General features: G+C 43.8%; 1 protein-coding gene and 1 pseudogene across 2 annotated transcripts in view; one reads left to right on the top strand and one right to left on the bottom strand.

The window, feature by feature from the left end:
* The window catches only part of LOC310781840 (proteasome subunit beta type-7-like), a 39759-nt gene extending 25205 nt beyond the window's left edge, over positions 1–14554 (bottom strand). The window contains exons 1-3 of the mRNA XM_083642472.1: positions 14466–14554; positions 7340–7433; positions 36–133 (exon numbers count right to left, since the gene is read on the bottom strand). Coding sequence (XP_083498598.1) covers positions 36–133; positions 7340–7433; positions 14466–14527 — 254 coding nt within the window. The 5' untranslated portion in view covers positions 14528–14554. The remainder of the gene's footprint in view (positions 1–35; positions 134–7339; positions 7434–14465) is intronic.
* Positions 14555–21800: 7246 nt separating this feature from the next.
* LOC310780639 (serine/threonine-protein kinase pim-2 pseudogene) lies at positions 21801–22688 on the top strand (annotated as a pseudogene). Its single transcript has one exon. The product of its transcript is annotated as a serine/threonine-protein kinase pim-2 pseudogene (transcript).
* Positions 22689–22984: the final 296 nt, after the last annotated feature.

The raw sequence follows: 22984 nt of genomic DNA, 5'->3' as shown, positions 1-22984 counted from the left end.
TAACACAAAGTCAAAAGCAACTGTCAGTCACTTACTAAATGTTGGGGGAAATGTAGTGGATCTTGGAGCAGTTCTTGTCTGCCACGATCATGCCCTCAGTGGCTCTGGTGTCTGCTCCGAGGACGATGCCATCCTGCAGAAGCAAAGAGTAACACATAACTGTTACGTTTGAATTTGGCAGCGTAGACAGGATCCCTGCAGCATGGATATGGTGATGTTTATTTCTATATCTTTCTAGCCGTCTTGATGAATTGAATAACTTGCTCGCCCTGTTTGTCCATTTGAGGCTTCCGTAAGCCGGGTGTAGGTCACACGCAGTGCGTCTGTGTTGCAACCTTGAGACAAACTTGAGAGGATTAAGTTTTCTCTTCTAGCAACTTTATTCTCCCCGGCGCTATTATTGTTGTTTTGACTTTCTTTTCTGAAGCCACCGGACATGGAGACGCAAGGCAAGGCAAAGCCTGACCTTGGGTCAAAGGTCAGGCTCAGAAAATCGCCAGGTTTTAGCGTTAAAATAGGAGATATTGTTCTCACAGACAAGGAATCAGTGAAATATCTCGGTTGTGTCCTGGAAAACAGCTTATCAGGGGAAAGCATGGCTCAACAAGTACTTTGGAAGATCAACAACAGGACTAGATACCTAGCCAGAATCTCCCGGTTTATAGATCAGTCCGCGATGAAAATACTTGCTGGAGCACTTATACAGTGTCACTATGACTATGCGTGTGGCTCCTGGTTCAACAGCGCCCCCAAAAGTCTGAAAATAAAACTACAGACATCTCAAAACAAGCTAGTCAGGGTAATACTAAGGCTACCTGCCCGAACCCACCTTGACGCATCACATTTTAAGAGCATGAGATGGCTAAAGGTGGAAGACAGAGTCAACCAAATAAGGATGTGCCTAGTTCACCGAATCGTGCACGGGGTAGTGCCAGTGTACTTCAATAACTACTTCAACCGTGTCAGGGACACCCATACTTATTCAACTAGACGTAGCTCAACTGACTTTGTGCCAGTCAGATTCAGGAGTTGTATGGGGAAGGAGTCATTTTTATATTCTGCAGCTGTCTTTTGGAACAGTCTGCCCAGTGACCTGAAAATAGTGAACAGTGCTGATAGATTCAAGTCCAGCCTAAAGACATGGCTCAAAAGGGACTATAATTAGCCTAGATATTCAGTTTTAAGGCACTTTTACATGTTTTTATGTGACTATGCTATGTCTGTGATGTATGTGATGTGTTGTGATCTTTACGATGTCTGTACGATACATGTTTTGAACACTTCGTTCCCCCACCCCCCTACAAGGACCACAATGGAAATAAGCTCTGAGCTTTTTTGTGTCTATCCTTGGCAGTATCCCAGACTGTGCTTCTGTCACATGTTATTTATATATTGTCAAATAAAGTCATTCATTCATTCATTCAAGCATGTACACACTCTCTCAACTCTCTTCCTTAGTCTCACCAGAACATAAGGGCTGTCTACGATTATGAAAACAAGATAATTGACATCAAACGATTTTGCGGCTCTTGTCTCTCTCGTTCTGTCTTGTATTGTAAATCAAGCGCACCCCTTCCTTTGCTTGGCCCCTCCCCCAAAGCCCAAAGAAGCACACCAGCTCGAGTTGTGACTGTCGTGTGAAGAGCCACATTTCACAGAAAGAGAGCCGCTGGTCGAGAAGAGAGGTGAAACAACGTATGTGGGGTGGAAACACTATGGTTTCGCCGAGTTTAAAGGTCCTTACACTGCGCATATCTTGCACTGTTTGTTCCAAGTCTGTGCCTGTGATTGACAGGTGGGTCAAAACTCGCATCGCAATTCCGTGCCGTATATTCGCATCGCTCCCGATGTGTAAGGACCTTAACTGATGTGTAACTTACACATCAAGAGTGATGCGAATATACAGCACGGAATTGGGATGCGAGTTTTGACCCACCTGTCAAGATATGCGCGGTCGTGGCATCACCCCGCAACACGACCTCTCCCTCTGTTTAATCACTTGAAATCCACTCCTACATATACTGTATATTTATTTTAGTTTTTATTTTATTTCTAAATCTTTGCACTTTTATTATTTATTTATTTTCAATTATATCTAAAATCCAAAGACATCCAATGTTAAAAAGAAAAGCCAGTGTCAATGTTCAATAAATGCATGATGTTCTCAATGTCAATTATGTCAATAATCGTGTTAAATAATCGTGATCTCAATATCAATCAAAATAATCGTGATTATGATTTTTGCCATAATCGAGCAGCCCTACATACTGCACAGCATTTTCACCATTCATTTTCAGGTGTCCCGCAAATTGATGTCCCGCATTTTGTGAGAGAGAGAGAGAGTGCGTGACCGCGCGCGAGAGAGAGAGAGAGAGAGAGAGAGAGAGAGAGAGAGAGAGAGAGAGAGAGAGAGAGAGAGAGAGAGAGAGAGAGAAGAGCTGGGGGCACAGACACACACAGCTGCTCCTGTCTGCACACACACAGCTGTTCCTGTCTGCACACACACACAGCTGCTCCTGTCTGCACACACACAGCTGCTCCTGTCTGCACACACACACAGCTGCTCCTGTCTGCACACACACAGCTGCTCCTGTCTGCACACACACACAGCTGCTCCTGTCTGCACACACACAGCTGCTCCTGTCTGCACACACACACAGCTGCTCCTGTCTGCACACACACAGCTGCTCCTGTCTGCACACACACACAGCTGCTCCTGTCTGCACACACACAGCTGCTCCTGTCTGCACACACACACAGCTGCTCCTGTCTGCACACACACAGCTGCTCCTGTCTGCACACACACAGCTGCTCCTGTCTGCACACACACAGCTGCTCCTGTCTGCACACACACAGCTGCTCCTGTCTGCACACACACAGCTGCTCCTGTCTGCACACACACAGCTGCTCCTGTTTGCACACACACACAGCTGCTCCTGTCTGCACACACACACAGCTGTTCCTGTCTGCACACACACACAGCTGTTCCTGTCTGCACACACAGCTGCTCCTGTCTGCACACACACACAGCTGCTCCTGTCTGCACACACACAGCTGCTCCTGTCTGCACACACACAGCTGCTCCTGTCTGCACACACACAGCTGCTCCTGTCTGCACACACACAGCTGCTCCTGTCTGCACACACACACAGCTGCTCCTGTCTGCACACACACACAGCTGCTCCTGTCTGCACACACACACAGCTGCTCCTGTCTGCACACACACACAGCTGCTCCTGTCTGCACACACACACACACAGCTGCTCCTGTCTGCACACACACACAGCTGCTCCTGTCTGCACACACACACAGCTGCTCCTGTCTGCACACACACACAGCTGCTCCTGTCTGCACACACACAGCTGCTCCTGTCTGCACACACACACAGCTGCTCCTGTCTGCACACACACAGCTGCTCCTGTCTGCACACACACACAGCTGCTCCTGTCTGCACACACACACAGCTGCTCCTGTCTGCACACACTTGAGACTAGGGTTGTGCGATGTCAGTAAATTATCCATCGTGATTATTCCACAGTGAACCATCGTGATCCACGATGGCATCATCATTGGCGGGGGTGGGGGGAATAATTAATAATTTATTAAGTCGCTGCGGTGCGGTAATGCCATTCATTGCAATGCGTTCATTAACAACTGGACAGCTGAGCTCTTCACGGAGACCAGCGGGCTTGGATAGGCTAATATTAGCCTCTGTGCTAACAGCACAGAGCCAGGCGACTGAATGAAGCAGTGGCTCTCACTACCAGCAAATTGAACAGCGCAAATAACAAAACGTTAACGTTACAGGTCCTCACCAACAATGTGTGTGTGTTGAATTTAACTAGCTGGCAGTAAACTGACTGAATTACTGGCTGATATAACGTTAGATTCGCGTGGGCTTTTGAACCTAATGAGAGCGATTTGACGAGAGGAGAGTTGAGAGAGAAACACAGCTGCTGCTGCTGTAGCCTCAACGCGAGACTGATCAGTCATTCAGACTGATGCGTCTAGCGTTGAGGCTGCTGCTGTGAGCGACTTCTACTTTCACTTTGGAAACAGGCGAGTTAAATTCACAGTTGAAGACTTGTACTCACTTTGGGTTGAAAACAGGAAAGAACGTGAAGTTTCTTCTTTGTCTTAAAAGTTTTCACAACAAAATAACTGACTTCTCATGCGCGGGGGACGCCCCGGCGTCATTAAATAAGCGCACCCAGTGCAGAGAAGCACTAAAGAGGAAGAGGGGAGGCTTCTCTGAGTCTGAACTGGGGGAGCTCGTTTAATGCTGCCGGCGCGTCCCCCACGTGTCACGGTGAGTTGACTTATTATTTTTTATTATTAAAACGTCACAAATTTATTTCGAACAGATAATTCATCACGATGATCCGATGTAGAAGGCTCAGAGGTCGATGGGGGGTCGGCCAATCACGATGGTCGATGCCATCGTCCATCGTGCCAACCCTACTTGAGACCACACGCAGCTGCTCCTGTCTGCACCAGTGTTGGGCAATATTACTGTCTGTGTAGAGTAACTCATTACTTATTACACTACTTTTGCATTACTTTTACCAAAACAACAGCAGCAGCAGAATGACATCGCCGCCACGGAACCATCCCGAATTTCAACCGCCTTGAAGTCAGTGTAAACAATCCACAATACTAAATGTTATTCTTTTCCTTTGTTATTGTCATCTGTAGTGGTTATTTGCATAAAAACACAGTTTGATTAGGAAAGTATTGTATCTTTTTTTAAATATGTGCTTTGATTTAATCAAATGCTACTCAATTTGTAACTTGAGTTACTTGACAAAGTAACTGGTATAATATTACTGAAATCCTATAAGTAATAAGTTATATTACTGAGTTACTGCTAAAAGTAATATATTACATGTAATATGTTACTTTTGTACCCCCAACACTGGTCTGCACACACTTGTGGCTCAGGGTGAGAGATATGCAGGATAACAAACAGGGTTCACTTCACACACTGCTGCCTGTGCACTGAGCTGCCTGAGTATTCCCACCCAACTAGTAGCAATAATAACAACTACCAATGGCCAAATTCGTACCCATACTAATGATAATAATACTACCCATATTAATGCTACAGTGCATCTTGGCACAAAGCTCTTCAATGTTAACTGGAACAAGAGCATCCAGTCTTTAGATCAATGACTGCTCCTAGTGCTAGGAAGGTTCCTAGTAGAGGATGGGTCAAATGCAGAGGATGAATTTCCCCAAGGGGATAAATAAAGGATAACTTAACTTAGATGTCTTCTTCACCACCACACCCATAGATTCCATTCTAAGCTGTGCTCTCATTGTAATGTTAATGTTTTGTTTAAATGTATGTAGTATGTAGCCTACGACTAGTAGGCTATATAGGGTTCAGTAGGCTACCGTAAATTCCGGACTATAAGCCGCACCTTTTTTCCCGTTTTTTGGGCTTTTTTGGCCCCTGCGGCTTATATAACGGTGCGGCTTATCTATGGATTTTTTCCAAAAAAAAAAAAAAAAAAAAATCTCTCTTTTTTAGCACTCTTTCTAACTATAAATCCTATATAACTATAATAAGTTTTAATTTCCTCTCTTGCCCTCTTTTCACCACACTGTATGACACTGTATGACACTGTGTGCACTGTAAAAAACAACACAGGTGGTGTTGTGTTATGTTGTTTTGTTGAAATGTTAATAAATGGGAGCTTCCTCAAACAGCCATCTCTTTCCCGACAATCCCCTCTGTGCATGAACCCTTACATATGGTAATTAAACATTAAAACACAATAAAAAAAATAAAAAAAAATAAAAAAAAATACCATTAAAACACCCGCGGCTTATAGTCCGGTGCGGCTTATATAAGAAAAAAATAGTCAACTTTGCAGGTGCGGCTTATACACCGGTGCGGCTTATAGTCCGGAATTTACGGTATATTGTTCTACTAGAAAAGTCTGACTAACTCTAATATTATGGGGCTTGGAAGGTGTTTCATATCTGAACAGAAGCCATGACTCCCATCCCATGTCAGTACCGGTCGGTTCTGTTTTATTGTAGCCTACACACATTTTAGTCAGATGTGTTGAAGAAGAGCCACTGTGAAACTTAAACGTACGCTTACTGTATTTAGCCAGCGTGGGAGTTTTGAAGGTGCATTCAAATAAAATACCGTAAATTCCGGACTATAAGCCGCACCGGTGTATAAGCCGCACCTGCAAAGTTGACTATTTTTTTCTTATATAAGCCGCACCGGACTATAAGCCGCGGGTGTTTTAATGTTTGTTTGTTTTTTGTTTTTTTTGTGTTTTAATGTTTAATTACCATATGTAAGGGTTCATGCACAGAGGGGATTGTCGGGAAAGAGATGGCTGTTTGAGGAAGCTCCCATTTATTAACATTTCAACAAAACAACATAACACAACACCACCTGTGTTGTTATTTACAGTGCACACAGTGTCATACAGTGTCATACAGTGTCATACAGTGTCATACAGTGTGGTGAAAAGAGGGCAAGAGAGGAAATTAAAACAGAAGTGGATTTATAGTTAGAAAGAGTGCTAAAAAAAGAGAGATTTTTTTTTTTTTTTTGGAAAAAATCCATAGATAAGCCGCACCGTTATATAAGCCGCAGGGGCCAAAAAAGCCCAAAAAACGGGAAAAAAGGTGCGGCTTATAGTCCGGAATTTACGGTATATTCAAGTTTTTATTAAGCAAATTGTGTGACTCAGAGGGCAAAGCGGAGGGGAGAATAGCTTTTTTTTTGTGTGTAAGTCAGATATATCCCAATTTTAGACTCAAAGCATCGGTAACGTGTCCCACATTGTCCCACACAAACGTACTCTTTGTCCCACATTTGGTTTGCTGGGATCTATCTGTGACTGTGACAACATGACGGGTACAGATATGAATCATATAAAAAGTAGAGCGCGCACATCCACTCAAAATGCAGGTGCAGGACAAAAGCAATGAAACATATAAAAAGAAATAAGAGTCTGCACACTGCTCGACTTGCTCCCAGTTGATTTATTTTTAACGTTTCGGTCAACAAGGACCTTCTTCAGAAAATGAAGAAGGACTCTCAATTGCGAATGAATTGCGGACTCTATTTCTTTTTACAGATATGAATCAACCAGAACCGTAGACAGTGATGGAGCATGGAGGGGGAAGGTTTTTGTCCAGAATCTGCTCCAGCTTTGGAAAATTCAGCTCACAGACACTGTATATTCAAATATTGATTTTTAGACCACTCAGTCACTCAATGAATAGAGAACCATGAGAAAATGGACTTCTGCACAACCTAACCCGAACGCAGTTTTGACTTGCTCATTACTGACTTTCAGCTACTTACCTTGAAAACGATGCCACAGATCGTAGTGCCTGTTTTGCGAGCTGCAGGCAAGCTGCATCCCAATTTGTTCACATCAGTTAGCAAAGCTGCATTTCTGAAAAACAAAACAGCAAAAGCACTTGTATAAGTAAGTCATTAAGTATCGTATATAAACTCACTCACATAGAAGTCTTTGTAACGGTTACAGACAACGGTGTTCTGCTTTCGCTCAGACTTGAAAAATGCAAGACACTGCCATGCTGGAGAGCTGGCTTCTTCTGTATTGTGTCACATGTGTGGTGCCGGCCGGGTGAGACCAACGCTGCTGTTCGCGTCACTAGCACTGCCCATTGTCAAGGGATATGATCGGCTGTTTATGAGCTGGGGCGGGTGCACGCTCGGGGTTTGTCTGTTAAATGATTGGCTGTTTATGAGCTGGGGCGGGTGCACGCTCGGGGTTTGTCTGTTAAATGATTGGCTGTTTATGAGCTGGGGCGGGTGCACGCTCGGGGTTTGTCTGTTAAATGATTGGCTGTTTCCGTGTCACTCGTAGCACACTCCATTAACAAGGGACACGATATGAGGCACGGAGCAGAGGAGAAGCGCTCTATCGAAACGTTCTAACTATTTTTGTATTGTATTGATGATGTCTCTATCGCCGATAGTGCTGCACGATTAATCGAATCTCAATCGCGATGTCAGCACGTGCGATTACATAACCGCAAAAGCCAGTGTGTGTGTGTGTGTGTGTGTGCCTCGTCTAACATTACAGCAAATAAACAAACACGTTTCTCTGCCATCACACAGGACATCAACACTAGCGGGAGACTTCTCCCACTCCCGCAAATAAGTAATGTGATGCACAACGTTAACATAAACATATAACATCTTACCGAGAGGGAGAGAGAGCAGCCATGATCGCTAACAGCTAAGCTAATAATAACTAGCCGATCAGAAAAGCATGTAAACAGCCGTGTGATTAGTGAGAAAGTCAGTAAAAGAAGGAGAGAGCTGCGGGTGCTTATGCAGAACTAGTGCACGAAGTGTACAGCAGATAATGAGCCGCTGTGATGAAGAATATAGCAAGATTAACCGGGCTGAGAGGACAGAAAACACTCGCAGCTGCCTGCAGCAGCACCTCCAAGCTCCTAGCCAGTCACAAGACGCCTTCAGGGTCCCTCGATAAAGTCTGCACGTTACCTCGCATCTCTCTCAAAAAAAGAAGAATCACGTTTAAGGCCATTTGTAATCTGTCGCTACAAAAGAAATAAACTGGGTGTGGGTGTATTACTCATTGTATTACCAGACAGACATGTAATTAACTTTGCAGTCTTTGCCATCTATGTGCTGTCAACAGTGCTGCAGTTTCTATTTTTCTGGTGTTTCTTTTTTCCATGTTTGGGACAGGCAAATGTCTCAAACAGACTGATATCACAGGATGTTGTATAGTAGCCTGGGTAAACCCATCCCCCACGTGACCTGCTCTCAGACCTGTTCTCAGTCACTATGGTCTGGTCCCCCGCCTGTGCTAAACGATTTCTTGCGGTTGTTGCCCCCCCCCCGATAGACCGCTCCATTACGCAACCGTCATCCAACCAGCTTTGTGCACAGAGCACATGCGCAGTGCAGCAGATGGCGTCATCGCTCTGCGACCTTTGTTGTTAGCAAGCGAGCTAACACTTTTCATTTCAGTACTGCTAGCACGCAAATGGTTACAACCAGCTACAAGAAGAGAGAACATCGCGTGACGGTGGTCAGGGAATGAAAGAGGAACAGGACTACTGTCTACACGGACCCAAACCTCGATCCCTGCTGCAGATGGCCGCAGATCTGGAGAGATATTTGTGGCTGTGAAGAACAGTCATCATCTATACAGCTGCTGCCAACCTGATGAGGAAACAGGCGTGCTTGTTATGCTGGACACTGAATGCCAGACTGCAGACTTCATCCTCCAGTGCTGTTCGCCTCAGGACTTGAAGGCCTAACGTTGTACCATGGACTGTATACATTCTGTGCTAATAATGCTAGCATGCTAACATCCTTTTCACACACACACACTGAATATACCGAAATGCTAGATTTGATCATGGACTTAACGCTAATGTTAATCAAAAACGGCCGCAGTCATAACGGTAAGGTGTGTTTGACCTAATTGAAATATTAACGTTAATGCCCTCACATTTCAGCGTGGTTACAGATAAACCTATTTAACGCTAGCTAGCTACAGTAGACTTTTGGAGGCGTTAATGTGAATGTCATGACGTAGTGAGCGTAGTATTATACTGTATATTATACATAATCCAGATGTAACCTAGCTATAGCTAGACGTTAAGAGGTTAGCGTGAATGCGACTGAGACCTGACATTACTGGCTTGATATCATATTCCAGATGCAACCTAGCTAGATAAGCTCCACACGGCTGTATGAGTAGCTACAATCAAATGTATCAAGCCTTGATATCATATTCCAGATCCAACCTAGCTAGCTAGATGTTAAGAGGTAGGAATATACCGAAATGCTAGACTTGATCGTGGACTTAATGTGAATCCAAAACGGCCACACTCATAACGTTAAGGTGTGTTTGACCTAGCTAGAAATATTAACGTTAATGCCCTCACATTTCAGCGTGGTTACAGATAAACCTATTTAACGCTAGCTAGCTACAGTAGACTTTTGGAGGCGTTAATGTGAATGTCATGACGTAGTGAGCGTAGTATTATACTGTATATTATACATAATCCAGATGTAACCTAGCTATAGCTAGACGTTAAGAGGTTAGCGTGAATGCGACTGAGACCTGACATTACTGGCTTGATATCATATTCCAGATGCAACCTAGCTAGATAAGCTCCACACGGCTGTATGAGTAGCTACAATCAAATGTATCAAGCCTTGATATCATATTCCAGATCCAACCTAGCTAGCTAGATGTTAAGAGGTAGGAATATACCGAAATGCTAGACTTGATCGTGGACTTAATGTGAATCCAAAACGGCCACACTCATAACGTTAAGGTGTGTTTGACCTAGCTAGAAATATTAACGTTAATGCCCTCACATTTCAGCGTGGTTACAGATAAACCTATTTAACGCTAGCTAGCTACATTACTGGCTTGATATCATATTCCAGATGCAACCTAGCTAGATAAGCTCCACACGGCTGTATGAGTAGCTACAATCAAATGTATCAAGCCGATATCATATTCCAGATCCAACCTAGCTAGCTAGATGTTAAGAGGTAGGAATATACCGAAATGCTAGACTTGATCGTGGACTTAATGTTAATCCAAAACGGCCACACTCATAACGTTAAGGTGTGTTTGACCTAGCTAGAAATATTAACGTTAATGCCCTCACATTTCAGCGTGGTTACAGATAAACCTATTTAACGCTAGCTAGCTACATTACTGGCTTGATATCATATTCCAGATGCAACCTAGCTAGATAAGCTCCACACGGCTGTATGAGTAGCTACAATCAAATGTATCAAGCCGATATCATATTCCAGATCCAACCTAGCTAGCTAGATGTTAAGAGGTAGGAATATACCGAAATGCTAGACTTGATCGTGGACTTAATGTTAATCCAAAACGACGTTAAGGTGTGTTTGACCTAGCTAGAAGTTAAGAGGTTAGCGTGAATGCGACTGAGACCTGACACTACTGAAGTGAATACAAGTGACCTATATTTTTCAATCCTGTCTTTGAATAAAAGTTGTACATTGTGTTATGCTTGAAAACCATGTCTTTGCTCCCTTATGTGTTCACAATTACAACAAATCTGTATGGTTTATCTGTTGGCATTAAACCGTGGTATTTCCTTGGGTGATATTCCATATTTGTCATTAAACCTAGCTGTTCACATAAATTTGCAATGATGATCGACCACGTGAGATATCACAAGTAGCCTACTTTTATTAAAAAATAAAATGCAAAGAGAGGTTTCCTTCTCTAACTATTGGTGCGTTCACAAAATATTTACACGAGATTTTTTTTATAAATAATAATCAATAACGTGGATAATGATGACATCTGCAGCTGCTGGACGAGAGACAGAAGAAACTACGAACGAAGATTGGAGCAGAGGAGGACATGACTACAGAGAAACTTAACCGACCAGCACTCTGCTTCAATCAATGAATGCTTATAAAGCCTAATGTTACTGTAGCCTGGATGACGTCAGCTAATGCTACCCAGCCTTCCAGCGTTTATCTTCCATAGTGCATTAAATCATAATCACAATGCGAAGACATTAGCTGATCACCACAGAGCTGCACAGACAAGTTTATCAGATAATTTCGCCGTAAAATGTGTCCAGGTGATCAGCTCTGAAGCCCCGGCTTGTATGGTCCGCTAAAATCCGATTTCGATATAGGTGTTATTTTGATCAATATTGTATAGCTGGCTAGACAGAGGAGTTTATCTGGAATCAGTGTGACAAGATCCCTGCTGCTAGCTTGTCTGCCTTTCTGTGTCAGAGTATCTAGCTACATTATCTGCATTACATGCTACACCATGCAAATATATTTCGATATAATTCAAACAATTAGCCCACTGTACTACTGGACTGTGTATTGCTGTGAATAAGTTAGATTTGATTGTGTAAAGTGTATCAGCTTTAAATATCCAATATATACAGCATTAAACAAACGACCAGCAGCATTCAAATGTGCAAAAACGTTATATTTATTGAAATGTGGTGATCTCATGTCACATTACATAATGTTATGCCCAAATGGTCTACTGCCCAGAAGCGTCACTTTACATGTTTGGTAGGGAATTATTTTAATTATGTTAAACCAGCGTTTATCTTCCATAATGCATTAAATCATAATCACAATGCTATGAAGACATTAGCTGATCACCACAGAGCAGCACAGACAAGTTTATCAGATAATTTCGCCATAAAATGTGTCCAGGTGATCAGCTCTGAAGCCCTGGCTTGTATGGTCCGCTAAAATCCGATTTCGATAACGCTAGGTGTTATTTTGATCAACAGACCTCAACCTCAACAGCTGTTTTCACTTGAATTTCCTCACGTAGTTGCATAGCCATATAGCTAGCCAGCTAGTAGCTAGCTCGGGAGCTATGCTTTAGAGAGGCCAAATGCTAACGGCTAGGTAGTGCTAAGCCGCTGCAGCTGTTACACGTCATTGACAAAGACGCACTCTCTGATTGGCCGATCACGGCAGGACTGATGTTGGCAGTCACGCCGTCACTCATTGGCTGCGGGGTGGCTGCGGGTCTGCGCGGGTCTTTCAATCGCCCCAGAAATCGATCTGAATGGCCCGTTCGCTAGACGATAGTGACTGGGAACTGAGAGAGCAGGTCACGTGGTGGCTGGGTTTACCTAGGCTAGTTGTATAGAATACATGGCTATATAATTTGATAAAGATTTTATTATTAAATAAAAATGCTGTATTATTCTTAAAATGTTTTATTTTTTGAAAGATAATTTTATTTCAAATTGTTTTATTTAATTTTAATTTAATGTATTTTAGTCTGTGATACCTTGAAACTGTGGTATTTTTGTCCAAGGTTATCATACCGCCAAAAACTCATACCAGCACATCCCTAGATACCATTTGTTTATTATATGACAATCGCAATATTGTCCACAATAATCGCAAATCGTGCAGCACTAATCACGATATATATTGCGATCGTTTTATCGCCCAGCCCTAGCATAACTATATTTTTTGATGATGATAACAGAAGTTGATAAGATAAAGTCAGAAGATAACTGTAAAAAATAGTTCAGTTCACAGTTTACAATTAAAAAAACAACATCCATGGAACATGCATCTGGTGTAGCTAATTATATTATCAAAGAATCAAATTCAGGTCAACCCTAAATCCTCTATACTTGTGTGCTGCTGATTGACTATGGCGTTTGTACAGTGAAGAGGCAATATAACACCATGCAATACTGGAATAATGATACTCCATACCGTCTAACATGTCTTCTTGGCAATAAAAAGGTAGGCTAGTAATTATGTTCTGAAATCATCAAGCAGATAGGCTGACTTTTTTTCTTTTTTACAACAATGACGCATAGTAATACCAGTTATTGTCCCATTCCTAGTAAATGCCTGTCTGTCATGACATTTTCATGTTCGTGAAAGGGAAACGATTCAAATAATTCATATATAATCTTATTTTATTCTTGTTTGGCTAATTGGAGCATTGTTGGTAGTGATATCCATCTTCATATCTATTCCATCGTCATATTTATATGAATAGATGACAGTTGCTATGAATGATACATAACCTAATGATGATGGCGAAGGCTCAAACAAAATGTAAATGCTTTCATATTTGTATACACACTTCTCCTCTACACTTGCCTACACAGAGACAAATGAATAGCCCCCAATTAGAGAATCAGCAATATGCCACCAGTGCCGTTGTATCCCACCAACCACCTTGGGCTGATAAATAAACTACCGATACTCCTGTTTCAGGAAAGCATGAGAATACTAACTGACATCGCCAGATCAATTCGCAAATGCATCTGCCAGAGCAAATGGAACATGCAAGGATGAGCTCGCAGATTCGCCAGGTTCCTAGGCTATGAGGGCGCAGCATTAACGTAGCTAACTACACGTTATTTCACGTCACCGTAGTTAGTTAGCAGCAGTAATTAAATGTGGATTGGGCTAGAAAATATAGCTGTCATTAACATTACTAGATGTCATTAACATGAGCTCGCACACATTAAAAAAAAAAAATTTTAAACGTTTACTCATTGTAAATAATATTAAAAGTAATATTCTTAGCAACAGCTAGCGTTAACATGGCTAACGCTAATTAAGCGTTAAACATGCACATTTTCCACCGCTCATCTGCTTTGCTGTTGCGTTTTCACAGTCATAAGTTTTTGTGTCCACCCATCTCTAAGTTAAAGAAAATAACCATTGATACAATATGAGAAGACGCAAGTGAAGTTAGGCTCCACGTTCATGTTCTTGTTTAGTGATGCTGCTCTCTGCTAGCGTGGCCGAATCCCTGAGTCACTGTGTGGAAGCCGGCAGAGTTTTCATCACTTCACCTCCCGCAGAACACACATTTCAATGTTTCCCATATCTGAACGCGTGTTTGACACAGCGCTGTCTCCGGCCCTGACTTAAACCGTTTCTGAAAGCTTACCTCTTGCAATTTTCGAAACTGAAACCTGCGCCTGGTGGCCTGCTCACTGACAAAGTCGCCATTTTGCCGAATTAATGTTTGTGCTTCCGGGAAGTGAGGCAACAAGCCAAGTAGGCGAAGACATGTCCCGCCCCACTCTGCCTGTAATTGGCTTACCTTGATATTTTTGCCTTAACCCAATCGTCAGTCTTCATGCCTAACTCGAGCCAGAAACTCAACCCAATCAGAGGCAGAGGGCGGGACAAGCAGCGGGTGACGCTGCCTTCAAGTGTTCTTCGTAAATCCTGTATTCAATCGAAAGTTTATTTGTTTATTTGTTTATTTAAAAGCATCCCCATTAGCTGCCGCCGAGACGACCGCTAGTCTTCGGTCCAAACACAATAGACATGATATTACTAGCAAACCAAGTAAAATGCAGTAGTAAAATAGCATAGAAAAATTATAAGAAATAGTAAAATACAATACAAGCAAAGGCAAATCACAGAAAAACAGAGTAAAAAGCAATACAATGATTATGTAAGAAAAACAACAATATTTTGGTCAGCTATAGTCATGTAGCTGGCCTATTAACACTGTACTATTAAAAATACATAAATAAAGAGTACTCCTACTTGAATAGGATTTGTCCATATCTCTTTGCAGCTGTATCTAGTTTGATATCATGATATCAATATAGCAATATATTGATATCATGATATCAATATAGCAATATATTGCCCAGCACTAGTTAGGCCTATATCCTATTCATTATTCGTTCTATGGTTGTATCGCTCTGTACCTCTGTACCTACAGATTAAAGTGCACCTGTTGTGTATGTAACCTTTGGGTTACCGTCATTGGCATTCGTCACGCCCACTCAGTCAGCTCCCCTGATTACACACAGCCGCTTGTGATTAAATACCTGCCACCTGGGTCCTTCCACCTTTCACTCCCATCTGTGAGCTGGTGCTGTCGGCTGTGTGGCGTCTTCACTCCCTCATTGAGCTGCTGTGGCGTTTTCCTTGTTGAGGTATGTGGCGAGCGATCGCTTATTAGCAGTGTTGGGAGTAACTAGTTACTAATAACTAGTTACTGTAACTGAACTACTTCTTGCAGTAACTAGTAATCTAACTAATTACTTTTCAAATTTAGTAACTCAGTTACAGTTACTAAAATAGTAACTGGGCTAGTTACTAGTTACTTTAGGACAGGCCCGCCGCACCCCATTACGCAGAGTACGCAGACTGCGTAGGGCATCATGTGACTGCGGGCACCAAAAAAAAAAAAAAAAAAAAAAAATTCACTCACTGAACAGCAGGCCAGGCGCCGCCTACTGGTTTACTAGTGGTTTTATTACATCATTCAGGGTGCATCTCATTGTAAAATTGGACTCGGCCCAAATTGGGCTTCAAACGGCCCAAATTGGGCTTCAACCGGCCCAAATCTGGCTTCAACTGGCCCAAATCTGGCTTCAACTGGCCCAAATCGGGCTTCAGACGGTCCAAATCTGGCTTCAAACGGCCCAAATTGGGCTTCAAACAGCCCAAATTTTTCGCCGCCGCCCTTCGGACGCCGGCACGCACGTCGGCCTGTATCGGCCTGGCCTGCTTGGTATCTAATGCCCGGCCTGAATTATGATCCCAGTCCGCCCCTGCTTGCATGTACAGTTTAACAATCACTTGTTTGCTGACATGTACAGTAATTCTAACAATTGTTTGTTTCCCACATGTAATGAAATGTGAGATACACTAGTATCGTTCATAATTAATGATTTTGCAGTCTTTCGTTTGACAGTTATTGAAAGTTTTACGGGGGGGGGGGCACCACAAAACAATTACGCTTAGGGCACCCAAATGGCCAGCAGCGGCCCTGCTTTAGGACATGAAAATAACGGACAACTTCAGAGGATTATCTGGTTTCTGATCCTCAGCCTCCCCAATAAGTGAATGTTCAATGCCACACTGTGACACAGCAACACTAACATAATGTGTGCGTTATGCAACAATCGAAGCAGACTTTTAAAAGTAACACAAAAGTTACTTTCCCGAGTAACTAATTACTTTGAAGTACCTAGTAACTTTAAAGTAATTCAATTACTTTTTGAGAGATGTAACTAGTAACTGTAACTAATTACCAATTTTCAGTAACTTGCCCAACACTGCTTATTAGCCTGTGAATATGTTCACCCACTTGTCAAAGCGCTCGTTAAGCCGTACATTCTTTTAGACCTGTCCGTGCGTGGCTCCCGACCGTGCGTGGCTTCCGTGTTTGGAGACGGCCTGTGTGTGTCCGCTCAACACGGTGGTACAGCCAAGGTACAATCTCTGTCTGAGACTTGACTGATCAATCTCATAGTGCACATATAAATGGTATCAGTTTTTAATGCATGTATATTTGTATCCTTGTGCCTCATAGTCAGAAACGGTGTGAAGCCCAGCGTACGTGTGTGTCCGCTTGAGGCAGTGTTGTGCACAGCCAAGGTACACATTTTCTTTTATACTGGTATTTTTTTATGTGTTTTATCGGGACTAAAGAATGTTTTTGTCTCCTTATAGAACAGAGATTGCCGCTGCTGCTTTGCTTTCCCTGTAAATTAACTAAGACACTTGTATTCTTTTATTGCTTTTATTTGAATTATTTCCCAGTTGATTTTAATGACCTTTTACTGAGGACTAGCCTGTTATTGTTCGGAGTCAACTTTGTCTAAAACGGAAAGAAGTGGCTTCGCCATGTTGGTGTAGGTTGGTGGCATATGGTGGTTCCTTCTGGTTTGCACATGCATTTGTTTTAGTGTGCTTTTGTGTGGTTCTAATTTGATGGTGTGGTGTGTTTTATACCACATTGCTGCTACCAAAGCAACTTGCTCATAGCACTCTTGCACTTTTGCAAATTTCTCCAGTAACAATTGATTGGCTTTTAGTTTCGTTAGGTCATTTTTATATCCTGGATATTAACATGTTGTTTTAACTTGTCTTGATAAAAGATTTGTTCACTTATTTTACTTGGTAGAATAAATCATCTTTTATTGGAAATCCCTCTTCTCCCGTCTCTGATTCTAAATTGTGGATTCCTCTGTGCGGGTGTAAATAATACCCTGTTGAGTTTCAAGGTGGTCACACAGTGATCTTTATATAGTCTTTGGGTGAAAGTCCCAAGGTGGCGTTGTCAACATTTAATACAATTGGCCGAGTCTACCTGGCTCGGTTACAAATTGGCGCTGTCGGCAGGATCCACGGTCAGAGACGTGTGATTATTGGGAGATTTTTTTTTTCTCTGTGTTCCGATTTCTGTTTTGAAGTGCACTCAAGTGGCTTGTGTTTTTAAGGCAAAGCAGCAGTTGGTGCTACGTGGGACCCGTTCCTCACCTGGACAATCACCCAGCATCCAGTGCCCTACTGCTAAACGGCTATGGAGGAGGAACTGCTGCAACTGAGGGAGCATGTGAAAAAGCTCCAGGCAGAAAAGGACTCTCTTTTGCAGCAACAGTCTGGTGAACAGTCAGGAACTCGTGCAACAACTGTGCACACTGTCAATGACTCTGCCCCCTCCGAACGGGTGTTCTACCTCCCCTAGGGAGAGAAAATGCCCCTTGTTCCGAGGTGCCCATGGCATTGGTGTAAATGAGTGGGTGGAGGAGGTACGCACTAGTATGAGAGCCAGACATGTGGGACCCCCGTGACCAGGCATATTTTATTTTTGACCATCTGGAGGGAGAAGCTAAAGATGAGATCAAGTATAGGCCCCGGGCTGAGCGGGAGGACCCTGACCACATTTTTATGATTCTGCGAGACCTGTATGGGTGCCGAAAATCGTACGTTTCCCTGCAGGAAGATTTTTTTTCACGTAAACAGCTGGAGGGGGAAACCTTGCAAGAATACTCACATGCTCTTTACTGTCTCATGGAGAAAGTTGTTGCTAGCGCCCCTAGTAGAATGCAGAACTATGCTGTGCTGCTCCGTGACCGGTTTATCGAGAATGTTAATGATTCTGCTTTGCGCAGGGAACTGAAGCAGCTGGTCCGTGCTGACTGTCTCCTGTCATTGCTAGATGTTCGTGCTGAGGCCATTAGATGCAGTGGTGTAGTCTACGTGCAACGCAGGTAGACGCAATCTACACACTGCGAAATTATTCAGATTTGCGTATGCGCACTGGGAAATGCGCTATGATACGTATCGTTTTCAATTTCCATTCATAAAATTCACCCTGTGCGCTCTGTGTGTTACCCTACGTCCACACACAGCACCCAAGCATTGCCTTTACCCACGCTTTTAAAGGCGTCCTTTTTAGTCAATGAGGCTGTGTACACAGGGCGCCTCAACGTGAACCTTCTGTGTACCCACGCCTCGCCTGAGCTGCGCCGATTTTTACATGAGTTCTATTTTCAAGCCGACAAGGGCGTGAAGGCAGACTTTTTCTGTCAAGCCAGGAAAGAAAAACGCGACAATATCTGTGGGAAATGGCAAAGTCAACTGAATTTCAAAATAAAATGTTGTTACAGCGTTGAGCAGAGAGAGAGAGAGCGAGAGAGAGATTGACGGGTGGCTATCACGTGGGGCTTTCTCCCCATCGGCAAACAAATCTTCAGGAGAGAGAATAGCGACCGATGAAGCTGATGGCTGAAGCTATTCTGTAAATTTGGGGAGGAACAACAACAAGAAATGGGTCGAATCTCCGCCCACTTCCGGCCGAAACCACGCCCCCCCGGGGTCAGAGTCACAGTATACCCTCTGAAAAAAGGTAGACTACACCACTGATTAGATGGGAACAGGAGAGTAGGCCAAACGCTGGAGCTCATAGGTATTCTGTCCCGTCTCTTTGTGCCGCCCAGAACTCTAGATTCCAGGGCCAGGTGGACCGTGCACCCACTAGTTCCACCACCTCCCAGATAGAGAAGTTGGCAGTTATGTTGCAGCAGCAACAACAGGAGCAGATTAATCAGTTGAGTCAGAGCCTTCTCAGGATGCAAGCCCCCCCCCACGCCCCACCAGCTTTGCCCGGCCAAATACTGTCATTTGCAGACGGTGCCAGCAGCCAGGTCATTATGCCAGAGATTGTGAAAATGATAGAGTACCATTTCAGCCCAATAATTTTGTTCATGCTCCACAGGTTGCAGCTCCCACTACTTCCCAGCAGGCGGGAAACTAGCTCCCTCGAATGTGCAGAGCCAAACGTTCGGAGGGGACCTCAGTGGCTCCATACATGATGGTGCAGTAGGCGAGACCGTGACAGCCCGGCTGATTGCCCCTTGCCCTCAGTTTTATACCATAAGGTAGCTTTTATAATTATTGCTTTTGTAAAGTTTGATTTCCTATTAATGTGATGTTGCTTTTGGGGGTATTAATGTGATGTTTCTTTTGGGGGTATTAATGTCATTTTGTTTTCTTTAGCTCCAAACAACCAACATTTGAGGAGCTGCCACTGTCTTTCCCAGACTCTAGAGATTTGAATGTGTTTTTTTAGTAAACTCACTGACCGGGCCTAAAGCCTGTGTGGGCCTTTTCTGCTTTTTAGAGGGGATTTGGGTGGTGGAGCGGCCATTTTGGTTTGAGTATTTGGTTGGTGTGCTTTGAGTCACCTTGAGTGCTGCATAACAGCCTGGATCCAGTTTGAGCTTTGATGTTTCATCCAGACCTTTCTTACACGTATCCAGACCTACCCTTTACATGCCTTCCTACTACTCAATGACAGCATTGTAAATGGGTGGAGTGTGCCTTAACACTAGAAAGAGACAGTGGTCATTTTGACCTTTTTAAAATGTATATGTGCAATACCTTTGTTAAATAAAAAAATACAATGTTGCCAATACCTAACTTTTCCTAAATGTCTATATTGTAATTTAAAATATTTTTTATATGAATTATAAAAACGGCTAAGAATATATTATCATTTTTACGATGATGCTTCGCCTCGGACGGTTCACGCCTCTCGCGTCGTCCCTTAAAAAGTGATAATGTACACCTCGTCGTGCATTAACCCTTACTTAACTTATGGATGTAGCCTAGTTGAACCAAATAGTTTTACAAGCTAACATTCTTTAGTAGCACGGGACCGTGGAACTGGGTAACCCGCCCAAAACAAACTGAGTGCATGTGATTTTTTTTAAATAAACAAGACACGTATCGGTTTTTTAGCCCGGCTATAACAAAAAACCCAACTGATTCGTAACAGATTTTAAGTAATGTTATAACAGTCGAGCGCACTTGGTGAGAAGCAAGACAACAGTAAAACGATCAGGTTTTTGTATTGAGTTTGGTGTCAGTGGACGCGACCCATAACAGAGCGAGCCTCGTGCCCATAGCCTGCTCCACAGCGCCGCCGCCGGAAGTATCGGTTCTGGTGCGTGTACTGCACTGTTTACAATTGTGAAGGCTACCAGTGACGGAGCTACGGCTGGCTACTGCTAGACTGCATAGTTACTAGGTAGAAACAGTTATGCCCCGCTATGACTCTTCCGGGTATGACGTCATCGTCTACCCTACAAGACCTTTTACCCAGGTAGTGAGCCCTTCTTTTTTTCTTTTTTTTAAATAAACCAATGGGTGACGTCACGCTCAGTTGGTTCACATTTGGTGTAAATAGCCACATATTTACAACAGGGTGTAAATAGCCACATTGTCTATTTACACCCGGGTGTAAATACTGTAGCGCCTGCCCTTTTTTTAAGTGGCCTGTCCAGCAATAGTTCATCCAAAAATGGGCCAGTATTTGCACATTCTACTGATTGACTTCAAATGACATCACTGATTACATCACAATTGCAGAGTGGACAAGACACTGGACCCCCTGATCTCTCTCCCCACAAGCTAACCCCCCCTTCCCCCCGAAGTCTATAGATCCCTCCATGTGAAGCATAAGGGGAGAATCACTGATGACATCACAATTGCTTGAGTGACATCACAGATGACATCACAATTGCTTGAGTGACATCACAGATGACATCACAATTGCTCGAGTGACATCACTGATGACATCACAATTGCTTGAGTGACATCACAGATGACATCACAATTGCTCGAGTGACATCACTGATGACATCACAATTGCTCGAGTGACATCACTGGGTTGAGTCAGACAGAGAGAGGACTACATGAGCTACAGTATGAAGGCTTTACTAAGAATCAACTTCTAGTTTTAAAGAGAAAAGTTGAAGATTTGACAGATTTGTTTTGTTTTGATTTGATGCTTCTCTGGAATTGAAATTAAATGAAGCACTGAGAGGAAAACAGACAGGAAAACAACAGCACAAGGCTTTTAGAAGATCAAAGAAGAAGTGGAGTAGAGTGGGATTTCATACAAGTGTCAGAACAAAATGGATTATCTCAGCTGGAAGCAGTGAACCAAGCTGTGTGTCGAAACATGGAGCTGAGCAGCGAGCAGACACGAGCCGTCAGGAAAACCTTGAAGGAGCCGTTCTCCAGTCTGTATTGGTGTGGCCCTCTGCTGGGCGAGGGTGGATTTGGATGGGTGTTTTCTGGATACAGACTGTCTGACGGCCTACAGGTCGCCATCAAACAGCTTAACACTGACCGCATTCAGCGATGGGGCGTCCTGCCCGGTGAGGTGAGTCTGGTTCCCATGGAGGTGGTGGTGCTAGCGCAGCTGTCGGAGGCCCGGGGGCCCGGGGGCGTAGCTGGGGGTCACGAGGGCGTAGTCAGGCTGCTGGACTGGTTCCAGGACAGTGGGCGGGGCTTCATGCTAGTGCTGGAGCGCCCGCCACAGAGCCAGGATCTGTTCGACTTCATCACCCAGAGACGAGTGTTGAGCGAGGGGCTGGCCCAGAGCTTCCTGCGTCAGATCCTCTCAGCTCTGTGCTTCTTGCAGGCTGAGTCTGTGGTCCACAGAGACCTGAAGGACGAGAACATCCTGGTGGACCTGGAGACGCTCCACCTCAAGATCATCGACTTCGGCGCCGCAGCACCGCTCAAAGACTCTCTGTACCACGAGTACGATGGCACACGGGTGTACAGTCCTCCCGAGTGGGTGGAGTTGGGCTCGTACGCGGCGTGCTCGCTCACCATATGGTCTGTGGGCGTGCTGCTGTTTGACATGGTCTGTGGGGACATCCCCTTCCGACGCGACGAGGAGATCGTCACGGCAACGCCCAGATTCACCTGCCGCCTCTCTACAGAATGCCAGTCCCTGATTCGCTGGTGTCTGTCCTACCGGCCAGAGGACCGGCCCACCCTGGAGCAGATCCTGTCCCACCCCTGGATGGAGGGAGAGACGGAGGAAGTAGGAGCCTAGCACCTCTTTGTAGCCCCGCCCCAACCTGAACACATGGGACTGTGGGGCGTGATTTCTATTCGCACATAGGATAAGCAATAACCACTCCCTGTGGCGCCGGGATTGGCCAGGAGCATTGAAGCTTGGGACTAAAGCGCCTGGGTTTTTTCATCTTTTAAAATAAAGATGTTTAAAAAACTATTGCTTGTTACATTTTCAGTGCTGTACCTTTTCTCTGGGTAAGAATTGAGCTTGAAATTAACGATATGATACATTATATTATATGAGCTATGAACGTGAACACAACACAGTTTATA

The sequence above is a fragment of the Poromitra crassiceps genome (assembly GCF_964638095.1).
Source record: "Poromitra crassiceps genome assembly, chromosome: 8".
Classification (NCBI taxonomy): Eukaryota; Metazoa; Chordata; class Actinopteri; order Beryciformes; family Melamphaidae; genus Poromitra; species Poromitra crassiceps.
Note: the sequence above shows the minus strand (reverse complement) of the source record. Positions and strands in the feature narration are given on the sequence as shown.